General features: G+C 46.1%; 1 protein-coding gene across 8 annotated transcripts in view; it reads left to right on the top strand.

Annotated features, from left to right (window-relative positions):
* Positions 1-19,442, top strand: part of terb1 (telomere repeat binding bouquet formation protein 1) — a 235,388-nt gene that overhangs the window by 214,411 nt on the left and 1,535 nt on the right. For 7 of the 8 annotated variants that reach the window (XM_070898303.1, XM_070898304.1, XM_070898301.1 and 4 more), the window contains 3 exons: positions 10,361-10,461; positions 17,434-17,637; positions 19,135-19,426. In XM_070898303.1, the coding sequence (XP_070754404.1) occupies positions 10,361-10,461; positions 17,434-17,637; positions 19,135-19,410 (581 nt within the window). In that variant the 3' untranslated portion in view covers positions 19,411-19,426. Of the gene's footprint in view, positions 1-10,360; positions 10,462-17,433; positions 17,638-19,134; positions 19,427-19,442 lie in introns of those variants that run through there. The other variant, XM_070898307.1, reaches the window with a different exon arrangement.

Genomic DNA, 19,442 nt, shown 5'->3' with positions numbered 1-19,442 from the left:
TCACCCAGAGAGTGGTAAACCTGTGGAATTCTCTACCACAGAAAGTAGTTGAGGCCAATTCACTAAATATATTCAAAAGGGAGTTAGATGAAGTCCTTACTACTAGGGGGAATCAAGGGGTATGGCGAGAAAACAGGAAGGGGGTACTGAAGTTGAATGTTCAGCCATGAACTCATTGAATGGCAGTGCAGGCTAGAAGGGCCGAATGGTCTGTACACAACTCCCACTAATGTTTTCTGCCCATATAGATTCCACTTCATCCACGCTAATATCCTTCCTTACTATTGCGTTAATCTCCTCTTTAACCAGTAACGCTACCCCACCTCCTTTTCCTTCCTGTCTCTCCTTCCTGAATATTGAATACCCCTGGATGTTGAGCTCCCAGCCTTGGTTACCTTGGAGCCATGTCTCCGTAATCCCAATTATATCATATCCGTTAACAGCTATCTGCGCAGTCAATTCATCCACCTAATTACGAATGCTCCTCACGTTGAGACTCAGAGCCTTCAGGCTTGTTTTTTTAACACACTTTGTCCTTTTAGAATTATGTTGTAATGTGGCCCTTTTTGATTTTTGCCCTTGATTTCTCTACACTCCACGCTTGCTTTTCTCCTTCCTACCTTTTGCTTCTGCCCTCTTTTTACATCCCTCTGCCTCCCTGCATAGATTCCCATCCCCCTGCCTTTTTAGTTTAAACCCTCCCCAACAGCACTAGCAAACACTCCGCCTAGGACATCGGTTCCGGTCCTGCCCAGGTTCAGACTGTCTGGTTTGAGCTTCGTTGGAACAGTGTAGGATACCGAGGACGGAGAAATCAGAGTGGGAATGGAGTGGAGAATTAAAGTGACAGGCGACCAGAAGCTCAGGGCTCAGGGTCACACTTGCAGACTGAACGGAGGTGCTCCGTAAAGCGGTCACCCAATCTTCGCTTGGTCTCCCCAATGTACAGGAGACCACATCGTGAGCAGCGAATACAGTATACTGAATTGAAAGAAGTACAAGTAAATCGCTGTTTCACCTGGAAGGAATCAACATCAAGTTCAAAAATTTCAGAGCATAAACGCTGCCAATCTTTAGCTCCCTTTGCCCCCCCCCCCCCCCACACTCCCCGAGCCAGTTTCTTTTTCTCTCCTTGTCTCTAATGGCAGCTGGTCATTATCCTGCCATTCACACCCTATCTTGACTAACGTTTTCCTAACTCCTGGCATTACCATTTGAATTTGGCCCATCATCCCTTTTGTCTCTCTAATCTCTTCTGTCTTCCTCCCCCCCGTGCCCCCCTCTATCACAGACCTTCCCTTTTGTTCTTTCTTCCCCTCCCCCTTTCAGTGCAGTTTAAGAATCTGTTCTTTCTTTCCAAACACTCTCCAGTTCTGACGAAGGGTCATCGACCCGAAACGTTAACTCTCCACAGATGCTGCCTGACCCACTGAGATTTCCAGTATGTTCTGTTTTTATTCCAGATTCCAGTATCCGCAGTATTTAGCTTTTATAAGAGTTTGATCTCATAGATGAGGTGAGTTTGAAGAAAGCATGGGGAGGAAGGAACATGGCAAAAACCCTGAAAAGAATGCTGCAGGGCTAGGGTGGGGGAGCCTTGGTTTGGTGGGCAACAGGAAGGGCAGGTCAGCAGAGGCAGCTGAATAGATGGTCTCTATCTTGGTGACGAAGAAATCCATGAGCACCTCTCAAATTAGAGGTGAGGGTGGAGGGAGCAGAGGAGAGAGGTTTAAGGAGATGGTTGCTAGTGGAGAAACAGGTTATCTTGGGAGATAAAAAGATAAAATGCAAAAGCTGGAAATTTAAAATAAAAACAAATTCTACAAAATATATCAATTAGTCAATATCTTATCAGTTTTAGGTGAGACGAGTCATAGGAATTGAAATTCTAAACCCTTTTTCCCATAAACATTAATTTGTCTTTTTTTCTTCAGATGCGAACTGACCTGTGTAATTCCAACTTGTTCTGTTTCAAACTGAATCAATGTTTATGTTGAACACAGCATAAGGAATGCCATTTACTCTTATTTGAGCATTTAGTGTTATTTTCTCATGGCTTCTCTCAGTGCACTGTGAAATACTGTACTGTACAACAGTGGCTCCAGGGTTTCTATATACAGAGGACACTGGGTCATATTTACCCAGCAGCATCAGAGGATGCTGGCATTTTCAAATTGCAGGGGAATTCAGGTCAACCAGAAGTAACACACGTTTTTATTTTAGATATTGGCTTTAGTTCAGAGGTAGGATTAATAAAATGTGATTCAGATATGTTTTTAAAGAAAGAATTTGCATTTATATGGAAAGAAAGAAAGACTTGAATTTATATAGTGCCTTTCACGACCACCAGACATCTCAGAGCGCTTTACAGCCAATGAAGTACTTTTGGAGTGTAGTCACTGTTGTAATGTAGGAAATGCAGCAGCCAATTTGCGCACAGCAAACTCCCACAAACAGCAATGTGATAATGACCAGATTATCTGTGTTTTTATTATGTTGATTGAGGGATAAATATTAACCAGGACATCGGGGATAACTCCCCTGCTCTTCTTCGAAATAGTGCCATGGGATCGTTTACGTCCACTTGTACGTCTCATTTGAAAGACCACTGTCGGAGGTGCACTGGTAGATTTTTTTTGTGCTTTTTGCATGGAGCCTTTCATGCCCACAGGACATCCCAAGGCACTTCACAGCCGATTAATTACTTTGTGAAGTGTAGTCACAGTTATACAGCTAATTTCCGCACAGCAGCATCCCACAAACAGCAGACATAATGACCAGACAATCTATTTTTGGTGAAGTTAGGTTTGCAGTTCAAATGCTGACCAGGACACCGGTGAGAACTCTCCTGCTCTTCTTCAAATAGCGTTATGGGATCATTAACATCCACTGAAGTAGGCATTTGTGGCCTCGGTTGAACCTCTCATGCAGAAGGCAGCACTTCCCGAGTTACTGCACTCATCTTTCATTAGGTGCCTGGTTTGGGTTTGAGGGGGGTGCTGGTGGTGGCAGTTGAAACAACAACCAGCTAACTCCGGCAGCAGTGCTACCAGTGAGCCAAGCTGACTGCACCCCAGATGGAACAATAATCCCTGGCTGAGAAGGTGGTGGCAGTTGAAACAACAACCAGCTAACTCCGGCAGCAGTGCTACCAGTGAGCCAAGCTGACTGCACCCCAGATGGAACAATAATCCCTGGCTGAGAAGACCAATGCTTAATCCATAAGAACATAAGAATTAGGAACAGGAGTAGGCCATCTAGCCCCTCGAGCCTGCTCCGCCATTCAAAAAGATCATGGCTGATCTGGCCGTGGACTCAGCTCTACTTACCCGCCCACTCCCCATAACCCTTAATTCCCTTATTGGTTAAAAATGTATCTATCTGTGATTTGAATACATTCAATGAGCTAGCCTCAACTGCTTCCCTGGGCAGAGAATTCCACAGATTCACAACCCTCTAGGAGAAGAAATTCCTTCTCAACTCGGTTTTAAATTGGCTCCCCCGTATTTTGAGGATGTGTCCCCTAGTTCTAGTCTCCTCGACCAGTGGAAACAACCTCTCTGCCTCTATCTTGTCTATCCCTTTCATTATTTTAAATGTTTCTATAAGATCACCCCTCATCCTTCTGAACTCCAACGAGTAAAGACCCAGTCTACGCAATCTATCATCATAAGGTAACCCCCTCATCTCCGGAATCAGCCTAGTGAATCGTCTCTGTACCCCCTTCAAAGCTAGTATATCCTTCCTTAAGTAAGGTGACCAAAACTGCACACAGTACTCCAGGTGCGGCCTCACCAACACCCTGTACAGTTGCAGCAGGACCTCCCTGCTTTTGTACTCCATTCCTCTCGCAATGAAGGCCAACATTCCATTTGCCTTCCTGATTACCTGCTGTACCTGCAAACTAACTTTTTGGGATTCATGCGCAAGGACCCCCAGGTCCCTCTGCACCGCAGCATGTTGTAATTTCTCCCCATTCAAATAATATTCCCTTTTACTGATTTTTTTTCCAAGGTGGATGACCTCACATTTTCTGACATTGTATTCCATCTGCCAAACCTTAGCCCATTCGCTTAACCTATCTAAATCTCTTTGCAGCCTCTCTGTGTCCTCTACACAATCCGCTTCCCCACTAATCTTTGTGCCATCTGCAAATTTTGTTACACTACACTCTGTCCCCTCTTCCAGGTCATCTGTGTATATTGTAAACAGTTGTGGTCCCAGCACCGATCCCTGTGGCACACCACTAACCACCGATTTCCAACCTGAAAAGGACCCATTTATCCCAACTCTCTGCTTTCTGTTAGCTAGCCAATTCTCTATCCATGCTAATACATTTCCTCTGACTCCGTGTACCTTTATCTTCTGCAGTAACCTTTTGTGTGGCACCTTATCGAATGCCTTTTGGAAATCTAAATACACTACATCCATCGGTACACCTCTATCCACCATGCTCGTTATATCTTCAAAGAATTCCAGTAAATTAGTTAAACATGATTTCTCCTTCATGAATCCACGTTGCGTCTGCATGATTGCACTATTCCTATCTAGATGTCCCGCTATTTCTTCCTTAATGATAGCTTCAAGCATTTTCCCCACTACAGATGTTAAACTAACCGGCCTATAGTTACCTGCCTTTTGTCTTCCCCCTTTTTTAAACAGAGGCGTTAAATTAGCTGCTTTCCAATCCGCTGGTACCTCCCCAGAGTCCAGAGAATTTTGGTAAATTATAACCAATGCATCTGCTATAACTTCTGCCATCTCTTTTAATACCCTAGGATGCATTTCATCAGGACCAGAGGACTTGAGTCCCATTAGCCTGTCCAGCACTACCTCCCTAGTGATAGAAACATAGAAAATAGGTGCAGGAGTAGGCTATTCGGCCCTTCTAAGCTGCACCGCCATTCAATGAGTTCATGGCTGAACATGCAACTTCAGTACCCCATTCCTGCTTTCTCGCCATACCCCTTGATCCCCCTAGTAGTAAGACTTCTCTGCTTTTATACTCCATCCCCTTTGCAATAAAGGCCAAGATTCCATTGGCCTTCCTGATCACTTGCTATACCTGCATACTATTCTTTTGTGTTTCATGCACAAGTACACCCAGGTCCCGCTGTACTGCAACACTTCGCAATTGAGGGGAGGTTTAGAGGAGACACGAGGGAAAACCTCCCCACCCAGAGGGCTGAGAGGGCCCGAAAGGGTGGTAGAGGCAGAAACCCCCACCACACACAAAAAAAATACTTGGATGTGCAGTTAAAGTGCCATCCTTCCTATCCATCTATCCAGGCCCCTCATAATTTTATACACCTCAATCAGGGCTCCTCTCAGCCTCCTCCGTTCCAAAGAAAACAGATCCAGCATCTCCAATCTCTCCTCAGCCAAAATTCTCCAGTCCAGGCAACACTCTTGCAAATAACCTCTGCACCCTTTCCAGTGCAAGCACATCTCTCCTGTAATGTGGTGACCAGAACTGCACACAGCACTCCAGCTGCAGCCCAACCAGTGTTTCATACAGTTCAAGCATATCTTCATTGCTCCTGTATTTCTATGCCTCGACCAATAAAAGCAAGTAATCCATATGCCTTCTTAATCACCCTATCCACCTGGTCTGCCACCTTTAGGAATCTGTGATAGTGATTGTCTCAAGGTCCTCCCTTCCCACATTCCCGTGACCAGCAATTTTTGGCATGGTTTTTGTGTCTTCCACTGTGAAGACCGAAGCAAAATAATTGTTTAAGGTCTCAGCCATTTCCACATTTCCCATTACTAAATCCCCCTTCTCATCTTCTAAAGGACCAACTTTTCCTTTTTATATATCGGTAAAAGCTTTTACTATCTGTTTCTATGTTTTGCGCAAGTTTACTTTCGTAATCTATCTTTCCTTTCTTTATTGCTTTCTTAGTCATACTTTGCTGTCGTTTAAAATTTTCCCAATCTTCTAGTTTCCCACTAACCTTGGCCACCTTATACGCATTGGTTTTTAATTTGATACTCTCCTTTATTTCCTTGGTTATCCACGGCTGGTTATCCCTTCTCTTACCGCCCTTTTTCACTGGAATATATTTTTGTTGAGCACTATGAAAGAGCTCCTTAAAAGTCCTCCACTGTTCCTCAATTGTGCCACCGTTTAGTCTGTGTTCCCAGTCTACTTTAGCCAACTCTGCCCTCATCCCACTGTAGTCCCCTTTGTTTAAGCATGGTACGCTCGTTTGAGACACTACTTCCTCACCCTCAATCTGTATTACAAATTCAACCATACTGTGATCACTCATTCCGAGAGGATCTTTTACAAGGAGATCGTTTATTATTCCTGTCTCATTACACAGGACCAGATCTAAGATAGCTTGCTCCCTTGTAGGTTCTGTAACATACTGTTCTAAGAAACAATCCCGTATGCATTTTATGAATTCCTCCTCCAGGCTACCCCGTGCGATTTGATTTGACCAATCGATATGTAGGTTAAAATCCCCCATGATTACTGCCATTCCTTTTTCACATGCCTCTATTATTCCCTTGATTATTGTCCGCCCCACCGTGAAGTTATTATTTGGGGGCCTATAAACTACGCCCACCAGTGACTTTTTCCCCTTACTATCTCTAATCTCCACCCACAATGATTCAACATTTTGTTAATTAGAGCCAATATCGTCTCTCACAACTGCCCTGATATCATCCTTTATTAACAGAGCTACCCACCTCCTTTCCCTTCTTGTCTATCCTTCCGAATTACACTATTTTCAAGCACAACTATTCATTCTGACATTTTATTTCATCTGCATATTCTGCTCATCACACACATTAATTTTTTTTATTTTGAAACAATTCCTGCTTTTGTAAGATCACACAGAATTTTTTTGCAAGATTAGAATTTCCAGAATCATTGATATCGTTTTCTCCCCCACTCTAAAGGTGCTGAGGTAGACTTCTGCAGAAGCAGGCAGGCCTCCAATTGTCGACAGTCCAAACATGACCTCACCGATTGTCCACAGGTGCACATGTTGCAGCAAGTGCTAGCCCAAGTGGAGACCCTGATCGATAGTCCCATCTCTCATCCAGGGGCACATGGAGACCCATTCGAGCTCCTTGGCTGAGATCAACTACCTCAGCACAAAAGAAATTTGACTGAATACAACCTTTATTGAATTTCTTTCTACTGCAGCACTGAATCATGCAAAACTGATTTGTGTGGCTGGATTGTCACAGCTCTGTTGCTTTAAACTGCGAACAATTAAATTAGCATCCCTGCTTTGATATTCCAGTGTAGACTCTGTAGCAGCAGCAAAATGTAATTACTGTCTTAATGCAATGGCTTTCAGACTTTTCTGTGTGGAGGTTCCGCTGCAAATATCAACAGATTATTGGAGACCGTACTGTCATAACTCTTGAAAGGCAGCATCAACAACCCTAAGGCAATGCAGAAAATGTTTTTATGACATTTCAGTGCCGTGCTGAGGGAGCGCTTCACTGTCGGAGGTGCTGTCGTTCGGATGAGATGTGAAACCGAGGCCCCGACTGCCCTCTCAGGTGGACGTAAAGATCTCATGCCACTATTTTGAAGAAAAGTAGTGGAGTACTCCCCAGTGTACTGGCCAAAGTCTCATCCAAAAGACGGCACCAACGACAGTGCAACACTCCGTCAGTGCTGCACAGGAGTCCAGCCTAGATTTTGTGCTCAAGTCCCTGGATTGACTTACCACTGATTTTCCCTTCCCTGTTCCTCCCTGATGAAAGCATCTAATTTCCAATCAGGATTTCTTTCCTTTTGGGCCTCGATACACCCTGCACCTTCTTGAGAGACGAGGCGAAGCAAATCTGCAACGCTAGCTACTAAGCATCAGTTTAGTTTAGTCGGTAGCATGTCTGTCTCTAATTACACGCTAGACCTCGCGCACATAACATACCTGACAATGTAGTATTAATCTCTCTGCTTTAATCTCAAATTACACGCTAGCCCTCGCGCACATAACGTACCTGACAATGTAGTATTAATCTCTCTGCTTTAGAGCACTGCGTTTAGTTCTGGGTACCGCACCTCAGAAAGGATATATTGGCCTTGGAGAGTGCAGTGAAGATTCACCAGAATTATACCGGGGTTAAAAGGGTTACATTTTAAGACAGTTTGCATAGACTAGGCTTGTATTCCATTAGATATAGAAGATTAAGGGGAGATTAAACATGAGATGTTTAGGATGATTAAAGGAATTGATAAGGTAGATCAAGAGAAATGTTTTCCTCAGGTGGGGAGAATCCAGAACAATGGGGTGTAACCTTAAAATTAGAACCAGGCCGTTCAGGGGTGATGTCAGGAAGCATTTCTTCACACAAAGGGCAGTGGGAATCTGGAACTCCCTCCCCCAAAAACCTGTTGAGGCTGGGGGTTAAATTATAGACCGGTCAGCCTGACCTCAGTAGTGGGTAAAATGATGGAATCAATTATTAAGGATGTCATAGCAGCGCATTTGGAAAATGGTGACATGATAGGTCCAAGTCAGCATGGATTTGTGAAAGGGAAATCATGCTTGACAAATCTTCTGGAATTTTTTGAGGATGTTTCCAGTAGAGTGGACAAAGGAGAACCAGTTGATGTGGTATATTTGGACTTTCAGAAGGCTTTCGACAAGGTCCCACACAGGAGATTAATGTGCAAAGTTAGAGCACATGGGATTGGGGGTAGTGTGCTGACGTGGATTGAGAACTGGTTGTCAGACAGGAAGCAAAGAGTAGGAGTAAATGGGTACTTTTCAGAATGGCAGGCAGTGACTAGTGGTGTACCGCAGGGTTCTGTGCTGGGGCCCCAGCTGTTTACATTGTACATTAATGATTTAGACGAGGGGATTAAATGTAGTATCTCCAAATTTGCGGATGACACTAAGTTGGGTGGCAGTGTGAGCTGCGAGGAGGATGCTATGAGGCTGCAGAGTGACTTGGATAGGTTAGGTGAGTGGGCAAATGCGTGGCAGATGAAGTATAATGTGGATAAATGTGAGGTTATCCACTTTGGTGGTAAAAACAGAGACGGACTATTATCTGAATGGTGACAGATTAGGAAAAGGGGAGGTGCAACGAGACCAGGGTGTCATGGTACATCAGTCATTGAAGGTTGGCATGCAGGTACAGCAGGCGGTTAAGAAAGCAAATGGCATGTTGGCCTTCATAGCGAGGGGATTTGAGTACAGGGGCAGGGAGGTGTTGCTACAGTTGTACAGGGCCTTGGTGAGGCCACACCTGGAGTATTGTGTACAGTTTTGGTCTCCTAACTTGAGGAAGGACATTCTTGCTATTGAGGGAGTGCAGCGAAGATTCACCAGACTGATTCCCGGGATGGTGGGACTGACCTATCAAGAAAGACTGGATCAACTGGGTTTGTATTCACTGGAGTTCAGAAGAGTGAGAGGGGACCTCATAGAAACGTTTAAAATTCTGACGGGTTTGGATAGGTTAGATGCAGGAAGAATGTTCCCAATGTTGGGGAAGTCCAGAACCAGGGGTCACAGTCTAGGGATAAGGGGTAAGCCATTTAGGACCGAGATGAGGAGAAGCTTCTTCACCCAGAGAGTGGTGAACCTGTGAAATTCTCTACCACAGAAAGTAGTTGAGGCCAATTCACTAAATATATTCAAAAGGGAGTTAGATGAAGTCCTTACTACTCGGGGGATCAAGGGGTATGGCGAGAAAGCAGGAATGGGGTACTGAAGTTTCATGTTCAGCCATGAACTCATTGAATGGCGGTGCAGGCTAGAGGGGCTGAATGGCCTGCTCCTGCACCTATTTTCTATGTTTCTATGAACATTTCAAAACTGAGATCGGTAGATTTCTTTTAGGTAATTGTATTAAGGGTTACTGAGCCAAGGTGGGTAGATGGACTTAAGATACAGATCAGCAATCATCTAATTGAATGGCAGAACGGACTGAATGGCCTACTCCTATGTACACCGTACCCTGACAAAGCGTCCCTCCAAGCCCTCTGCTGGTGTTGGTGCTGAGGCAGCCTTGCCAGGAGCGTTATGATTCCGCCTCCTCCCTCCCCCTCTAAATGATTGCTGCGGTATAGTTCCAGACATTGGCTGACCATACTTAGTTCCCTGACCTAAATGGTCATTCTTCACGATAATCTGGACATTGACCGTTGGGTCATCGCAGTCGAGCCCGATCCTGTCTTTGCCTAATGTCCACTTACACTGACAATCAGCAGGAGTAACAGTCAGGAAGTGAAAATCTGGCTGTTGTTTCTGTTCTCTAACTCACTCTTTAACTTGATATCAAATTGTGTTGGAAGCTGCATATTAGCACATTTCTGTTGTAAAATGTTTCATTTTGAATGCAGACGAGCAATAACCCAGACAAATCTTCTTTACAGATCAGAAATACCAGGCAGACCACAGAAAAGATTTGTATACGCCTCAGGCCTGCAACAAAATCACATCTCGGGATCATGCTTATTCCTTCGATGATGACGAGGTTTGTTTTCTGTTATATTTTTATTACAAAATGCAAGGGAATTCCTGTTTGCAGATTTTGATGCGTTTAATCATCTGCACTCTGAATCAGAGAGCACCATTAATTCTGAGTATAACAACAACTTGTATTTATATAGCACCTTTAATGTATTAAAACTTCCCAAGACGCTTCACAGGAGTGTTATCAGGTAAAATTTAACACCGAGTCACGTATGGAGATATTAAGACAGGTGACCAAAAGCTTGGTCAAAGAGGTAGGTATTAAGGAGCATCTTAAAGGAGGAGAGAGGTGGAGAAATTTAGGGATGGAATTCCAGAACTTAGGGCCCAGAGGCTGAAGGCACAGCCACCGATGATGGGGCGAAGGAAATCGGAGATGCACCGGAGGCCAGAGTTGGAGAAACACAGAGTTCTTGGAGAGTTGTACGGCCGGAGGATGTTAGAGGCTGGAGTGTAAAGCAAGGCTCACAAACAATCCCGCAGACAATCAGCTCTTCCAATTTTCTCCACTCCTCCCCTGAAAGTGCCAATTCATACTGGAGTATGGTTACAAAGGAGCCAACAGCAGTGCGGTACCTTGTCTCCCGGGGGCCATTATTCACGTGTGAGCCCTGACACGGGATGTTTGGCTGTAGAGGCATCACAGTCAACCATGACACTGGGCTCCCCTAATGTTCCCAACCTCACTTTCTCAGAGGGGGCCCACTGATAATAATTGGGAGCAAAAACCCTGAGGCGCCTAGAATTGCTGAAACTGCTGCCCAAACTTAGCACAAGCTGAGCACAAAAGTATCGTGTTAATATTTCAGAGTAAAATGTGCTCTCATAAACTCCGCTACTGTAAATTATGCTTTCGACCATCATGTGAAAGTGAAATACATTATTCGTCACCATTGCCGAGTCTTAAAGCTGTGTACATTTACCTATAATCAGTGAAGGATGGATTTGAAGCTCTGGCTCATTTAGCATGTTTGTTTGTTTTTTCGCTGCCTGTCACATTTTCAAGCCAAACTGTCCAACAAGTACGATGCTTGCCACATCCTGTAACCTTTGTCTAGCCAGCATACTTTTGTTTAGTGTTCTCCAGTTGCTTTCTCCCCATCTCACCTGGCTCCTTGCTCAATAATGGTGACGTACACTCTGGTACCTCACCCAACTGCTCTGGATGACTGAGCTACTCGTTGCATAAACTCTGAGCTACTGTGGGGCAGGGAGTGGCCAACAGTACACGTTATCTGGTCATTACCACATTGCTGTTTGTGGGATCTTGCCATGCACAAATTGGCAGTCGCGTTTCCTACATTATAACCGTGACTGCACTTCAAAAAGTACTTCATTGGCTGTAAAGCACTTTGGACGTCCTGTGGTCATGAAAGGCGCTATAGAAATGCAAGTTTGTTTTTCTTTCTTTAACAAATCATATTCTTATAACTTGATCCAAATCCAATTTGGCCTTAAACTGCGCCAGCACCATCGGTTCCCAATGACTGGCTACAACCTAAAGGTAAACCTGCCACGATTTGCTAAGGTAAGTCGCAGGAAGGCCCACTAAAACACTGGCCTTCCTGGCCACTGATCTTCGGAAATCCCAACAGCTTTACCCTCAGGTTGGAGAGCCCCAGGTTGGTAAACAGCAGAGTTAGCGTGGGTCTTGCATCTCTAATCCAGACTGAACATGCATTGAGTAGGGCTGCCCTGTTTGATCGGTTGTTTTAACAGATAGTCGTTAGGAGCAAGAATGGTGGTTGATTTACATCCCCCAAACCCCTCCAGCTCAGAAACCAATTGCAACTATACTGAGATTCGCTGAGTCAACACATGGTTCAAACCTACTGAAAGAACTTTCCTTTAAATAGCATTTAATCACATCCTCAAGCTGTTCCAAAGTACTTCACGACCAATGAATCACTCTTGGAGTGCAGTGACTATTAATACACTGGGAAACATGGCCACCAACACATACACAACAAATACCAAATGAGATGAAAGATGTGCTATATCCTCTTCAATATCCTCCTTCACCGGTTGCACAGGCAGATGGGGCCGCACTTTAATGTTTCTTCTGAATGACGGTACTCTCAGCAGTGCAACACTCTCTCAGAACAATGAAGTATCAGCATGTGCTCAAGTCCTAGAGTAGAACTTTAACTTGGCACCGTCCAGTCTGTGCATCTCAATACCATACTGATACGTCCTTACTACACAGTATAAATGCACACGAGGCCCATGCTTGAGAGAAGGTCAGTGTGTGACCTGTCCTTTATTCCTTAGCACTCAAGTGATGAAGGTGGGTGGAGCTTCCCCTTTTATGCCTGAAGGTCCAGGTTAGGAGTGTCTCCCACCTAGTGGTCAGTGTTCTCACGGTGTACAACTTAGGTCAGTTTATACATGGGTTACAATGCTGGTTGAATACATGACATCACCTCCCCCCCCCCAAAGTCTTATTGGGATCACAGGTTGAGTCTCTCTGGTGGTTTACGCTCCCTTGTAGAGCGCCTGAGTTGGGGCTCCGGTTGTTGGGCGCTGGCCTGAGTGTCTGCTGTTTGCAGTGCCTCAGGCCTGTCCAGACTGCCCACAGTGACTGGGCTCTCCTCCCTTTGGTTCCGGTGTTCGGTCACCTGTGGTGGAGTGAACTCTATATCGTGTTCTTCCTCTGCTTCTTCAATGGGTTTGCTGAACCTCCTTTTTGTTTGATCCACATGTTTGCGGCAGATTTGTCCATTGGTAAGTTTAACTACCAGAATCCTATTTCCCTCTTTGGCAACCACAGTGCCTGCGAGTCATTTGGGCCCTGCAGCGTAGTTGAGGACAAAAACAGGATCATTTACATCAATACATCGCGCCCTCGCATTCCTGTCATGGTAGTGATATTGTGACTGGCGCCTGCTCTCGACAATTTCTTTCATGGTGGGGTGTATAAGGGATAATCGGGTTTTGAGCGTCCTTTTCATTAGTAGCTCTGCGGATGGAACCCCTGTGAGCGAGTGTGGTCGGGATCTATAGGCCAACAGGAGGCGTGATAAGCGGGTTTGTAGGGAACCCCCTTGGAATCTGAGCATCCCCTGTTTGATTATCTGCACTGCTCGTTCTGCCTGGCCGTTTGAGGCCGGCTTGAACGGTGCTGTTCTAACATGGTTAATTCCATTGCCTGCCATGAAGTCCTGGAATTCAGTGCTTGTGAAGCACGGGCCATTGTCGCTGACCAAGATGTCCGGTAGACTGTGGGCGGCGAACATTGCCCGTAGACTTTCTACCGTGGCAGAGGATGTGCTTGAATTTAAAATGTCACACTCGATCCATTTGGAGTAGGCGTCTATTACAACCAAAAACATTTTTCCCATGAAAGGACCTGCGTAGTCCACATGGATGCGTGACCAAGGCTTGGCGGGCCAGGGGCTAAGGGGGGCTTCCCTGGGCGCATAGCCCAGCTGGGCACACGTGTTGCACCTGCGAACACAAAGTTCCAGATCTGCGTCTATCCCTGGCCACCAAACGTGTGACCTGGCAATTGCCTTCATCGTGACAATGCCTGGGTGCCCATTGTGGAGTTCTCTGATGAACATCTCTCTGCCCATCTGGGGCATGACTACGCGGTTTCCCCACAGTAGGCAATCGGCCTGAATCGAGAGTTCATCCTTGCGCCTGTGAAATGGTTTAAATTTCTCAGGGCATGCCCTGTACGTGGCTGCCCAGTCCCCATTCAGGACACATTTCTTGACTAGAGACAATAGCGGGTCTCTATTTGTCCAGACTTTAATCTAATGGGCTGTCACGGGTGAGCCTTCGCTTCCGAAAACTTCAACAGTCATGACCATCTCAGCACCATGCTCAGTAGCCCCCTCAGTGGTGGCTAGTGGGAGCCTGCTGAGTGCATCGGCGCCGTTTTCGGTGCCCGGTCTATGCCGAATTGTGTAGTCATAGGCAGCTAACGTGAATGCCCACCTCTGTATGCGGGCCGATGCGTTTGCATTTATGGCCTTGTTGTCGGCCAAAAGGGACGTTAGGGGTTTGTGATTTGTCTCCAGCTCAAATTTCCTGCCAAACAGGTACTGGTACATTTTCTTTACCGCATATACACATGCGAGCGCCTCCTTTTCTACCATCCCGTAGCCCCTTTCTGCCTGGGACAGACTCCTGGAGGCATAAGCTACCGGCTGTAACTGACCCTTGGCATTGACATGCTGCAACACACACCCGACACCATAGGACGACGCATCGCACGTTAACACAAGTTTCTTACATGGGTCATATAGCGTTAACAGATTGTTGGAACATAACAAATTGCGTGCTCTATTAAAAGCCCTTTCCTGTCTGTCCCCCCAGACCCATTCGCGACCTTTGCATAGTGTAGCGGCTCTAGCAGCGTGCTCAATTTGGGAAGAAAGTTACCAAAATAGTTCAGGAGCCCCAGGAACGAACACAGCTCCATCGTGTTACGGGGTCTGGGTGCTCTCTGGATCGCTTCCGTCTTGGGTGCAGTAGGGCTGATCCCGTCTGCTGCTACCCTCATCCCCAGGAATTCTACCTCTGGAGCTAGGAAGACGCATTTCGCCTTTTTCAGTCGCAGACCTACCCGGTCCAGTCTGCGTAGCACCTCCTCCAGGTTGTGGAGGTGTTCTTCAGTATCATAACCCGTAATGAGGATGTCGTCCTGAAAAACCACCGTCCCTGGAATCGACTTGAGGAGGCTTTCCATATTTCGTTGGAAGATCGCGGCGGCCGAGCGAATCCCGAACGGACATCTGTTGTACTCAAACAACCCCTTGTGTGTCATGATGGTGGTCAGCTTCTTCGACTCACTCGCCAGCTCCTGGGTCATGTAAGCTGAGGTTAGGTCCAATTTTGAAAAAAGTTTGCCACCGGATAGCGTCGCAACGAGGTCCTCCGCTCTCGGTAGCGGGTACTGGTCTTGGAGTGACACCCGATTGATGGTGGCCTTGTAATCGCCACATATCCTGACCGACCCATCCGCCTTGAGCACCGGCACAATCGGGCTCGCCCAGTCACTGAATTCGACTGGCGAGATGATGCCTTCCCTCAACAGGCGGTCCAATTCGCCTTCTATCTTTTCCCGCATCACGTACGGCACCGCTCTGGCCTTGTGGTGTACTGGTCTGGCGTCCGGGTTTATGTGAATCACTACCTTGGCCCCCATGAAAGTGCCAATGCCGGGTTGAAATAATGAGTCAAATTTGACCAGGACCTGTGAGCATGATACTCGCTCCACAGAGGAAATTGCATTGACATCGCCCCATTTCCAGTTCATGACAGCAAGCCAACTCCTCCCCAGTAGTGCGGGACTGTCCCCTGGGACAATCCAGACTGGCAACCTGTTCTCCGAATCTTTGTGGGTCACGACTACCGTGGCGCTGCCTAGCACCAGAATGATCTGCTTTGTGTAAGTCCGTAGCTGTGCGTCAATCGGCGATAATTTTGGCCTCCTGGCCTTGGATGCCCACAACTTTTCGAACTGTTTGATACCCATCAGGGACTGGCTGGCACCCGTGTCTAACTCCATTGATACTGGGATGCCATTGAGGAGCACTTTCACCATTATCAGTGGCGTCCTGGTGTATGAACTGTATACGTGCTCCACATGAACTCGCTGAACTTCAGCTTCCAGCGATTTCCCCCAGTGTCCATTTCTGCAAGTATTTTGCTCATCTCTGCAAACTCCGGCTGAATGTATGCCTCCACGCCTCCAGCATGAGTTGCGGTTTGAAACAAAAGGTCCCTTGCCAGTCGATCGTCCCTGACTGCCCCTGTTATTGTCCTTGAGTGCACCATTAACAGGTGTTGATGGCCCCATTACTGGCCGCATTGTCCCTTGCAATGGCGTGAATCGCTGTTCAGCTTGCCATTGTTTCTGTTGAACTCCCCCTCTGGGTTCAACTACATGTTGGGGCATGCCTGACTGCCCTTGTCTGCCTAGAGATGTTCTTTAACAATGTTGAATCTCTGTCCCAACCATTCCTTAACACAGTACCTCTCGTCTGTTCTGCTAGTGGCCATGCTCGCGTGGTTTAAATCCCAGTTTTTTGTCGCCATTGATACGTCCTTACTACACAGTATAAATGCACACGAGGCCCGTGCTTGAGAAAAGGTCAGTCTGTGACCTGTCCTTTATTCCTTAGCACTCAAGTGATGAAGGTGAGTGGAGCTTCCCCTTTTATACCTGAAGGTCCAGGTTAGGAGTGTCTCCCACCTAGTGGTCAGTGTTCTCACGGTGTACAACTTAGGTCAGTTTATACATGGGTTACAATGCTGGTTGAATACATGACACATACCAGACAGTGTGGGTTCGAAATTCAGCTTCTACCACCACCGATTACTGCATGCGGGAGGCGGCTAAAGGGGCGGCAAAGGCCTACCTGCGCCGGTAAGCGGCGTCCATACCTGCGCAGAAATTCAGTCGACTCTTTGGCAGAGGTGCCAAGAGCTAACGCTGCGCCGGCTAACGCCACCCATGTGGTGATGCTATCCAGCATGCAACGCCTCCTTGGCACCTCTATCGCAATGTTTAGTTTGAACATCAGCCTTCCCGGCAGGCGTTCTTACAGCCTGGAAAAGGTGGTGAGGAAACAGCGGAACCCGGGCAGAATCGCCCAGAGAGCAAGCTAAGTTTTTTTTCTTTATTTATTTCTTAATATTTTCATTAGTCGTAACAGTGGGGAAGTTTGTGTGTGGGTCAGAGAAGTTTGAGGATTTTTTTCTTTCTTCCTGTTTCACAGCTGGCACGGCGGCAGCCTCCGGTGGGGAAATTCAGTCGGCCCCCTGAGCTCCTGCCTGAGGATGAGTGCGCAACGCCACATTTTAGCGCTGCTCTCTCATCTTTGGAGTTTGCATTTGGAGCCTGCACCTAACGCCTGGTGACACCACCTCAAAAACGGCGGTATCGAATTTTGACCCGTGTATTTACCAACTGGCATGTGCGTGGTGCAGAAAACTATGTAACGTCCCTGTTTTGCTTTAGCATTCAGACGCATGTGAATACGCATTGGGAATGAAACAAAAGAGGAAAAGAAGGCGGCGTACGGATTTCACAGAGCAGGAAGTTTGCTATCTGCTCGACGGAGTGAAGAAAATGGGATATCACTGGAATTCTATTCTTTGGTCATACCCGTTCCAGAAGGGACGGACCAATATAGATCTAGCACACAAGTACCGGAACTTGCAGGTGAGGAAGAAGCTGGGTTTTGGACTGTATGAAGAACCTGAGAATTCTCAGTGGGGCATGTTCCACACAGTGCCCTCCTAAGTATTTGGACCAGCAGGTCATAGGTTCAATTCATGGTTTGTGTTATCGCTGCCAGGTTGCCCCTAATACTCAGGGCTCCCATTCCTGGTTGATATCCAATAATCCCTGTTAGAAAGTGTGTACGCGTGGACATCAGCTAAGTACAGGATTGGGCTCGTCCGTAATGAAGTAGTCTGTTGATGCTCAGACCACCAATTTCCTCCACTCGTCTAAAGATATCGACTCTTTGCTGAGGTTGACACCTGCTCACCAAATAGACATTATTATTCCTGTGAGTGCCCAAATAGAGAATGTCAGTAGGCTATTTAATTTTTTTAAATTCAATCACGGGATGTAGACATCGCTGGGAAGACCTTTAATTACGCATCCCTAGTTACAACTGAGTGGCTTGTTAGGTCACTTCAGAGGGCAGTTATTAGTCAAACATTGGTGTGGGAGTGGAGTCACATATAGGTCAGAAGGATAGCAGGTTTCTCTCCCTACAGGGCATTAATGAACCCGTTGGGTTTTTATGACAATCCAACAGCTACAAGGCCACTTTTATTGGTACCAGCTTTTTATTTCCAGCTCTTTTTTTTTTAAACAGAATTCAAATTCTCAAACTGCCCCTGCTCTCTGGATTATTACTCCAGTAACACTATTGTACCCCAGTAATATACTGGGGAGTTTCAGAAGCAGGCCCAACCCTATCTTCACCCAACGCCAATCATCATGGACTTTTCAGCAGGGTCAATGGAGGATGGTGATGACTGGGAATTTGGGCTGATTTTCCCCTCCTTAGTGCAGGAGCACTGATGCCTTTTGTAATGTTCCTACTGACAACCTCCAAATCAAACATTTGATCTTTGGCTCTGTCCTTTGGTTATATACTGACCTTACCAACCGTACAACTAAATGAAACTCTTACCCACTATGTCCATTGATGTTTACCATAAAGCAGAATTTAAATCAATGGAAAATCAGGCAATCAGGCAATTGATCCACTCCGCTTAATTACCGCAGTGAGGTGATGAAAATTTACCCCACTGTCTTTCAGGATTCATTTGCCAAAGGAATAAATGCAAGTTCCAGCTAGTACCATACTAGCCCACTATTCCTCCTTAAATTGAAGCTTCTGGGATTTTCTGCCTTGTCCCTGCTACCCCAGTTGCACAGTGGGCCTAATTCTAAAGTGCGTTGAGCATAAATTAACTTTAAAAAATGAGTGTAGCATGGTCAAGACTGAACTATATGGTAGCTAGCCACGACATATTGTGAGGCAATTACTGAGAGAAAGCAGGAGAAAGGAAGGTGGAGGAGGGGCGGGGGGGAAAAAACAAGAGTGTTTGATCATTGTTCATCGAACCCCTGCTGGAAAGAGAACCTTTGTAGATGTTGGTCGAGAAGGTCACTCTAGCCTTTGACCATCTATCCCAGCTTGGCCCACACTCATGGTCTAGGATCACACACAAAGAAGAGCCACACCTACAATTCATTGAAAGTTACCAGCATCGAGAACTATGTCCCTTTGTCAGCGCCTTTGGGAGAGGAGAGGATGGGAGGAAAATGAAGGAGAATAAACTTTCTCACAGGACGACTGCAGCAGCATTATCCCAATGTATCTGTCCACTGCCTCAAGAAGTGTTTACGAAGAATGAAGACGAGGAGGGGGAGAGAAAAAACAAACTAAAAGGCAGATACATTCTATTATAACACTGGTGTACGTGTAACTGCATTCTATTTTT

The sequence above is a fragment of the Pristiophorus japonicus genome, chromosome 13 (assembly GCF_044704955.1).
Source record: "Pristiophorus japonicus isolate sPriJap1 chromosome 13, sPriJap1.hap1, whole genome shotgun sequence".
NCBI lineage: Eukaryota > Metazoa > Chordata > Chondrichthyes > Pristiophoridae > Pristiophorus > Pristiophorus japonicus.
This window is presented reverse-complemented; position numbering and strand designations above follow the sequence as displayed.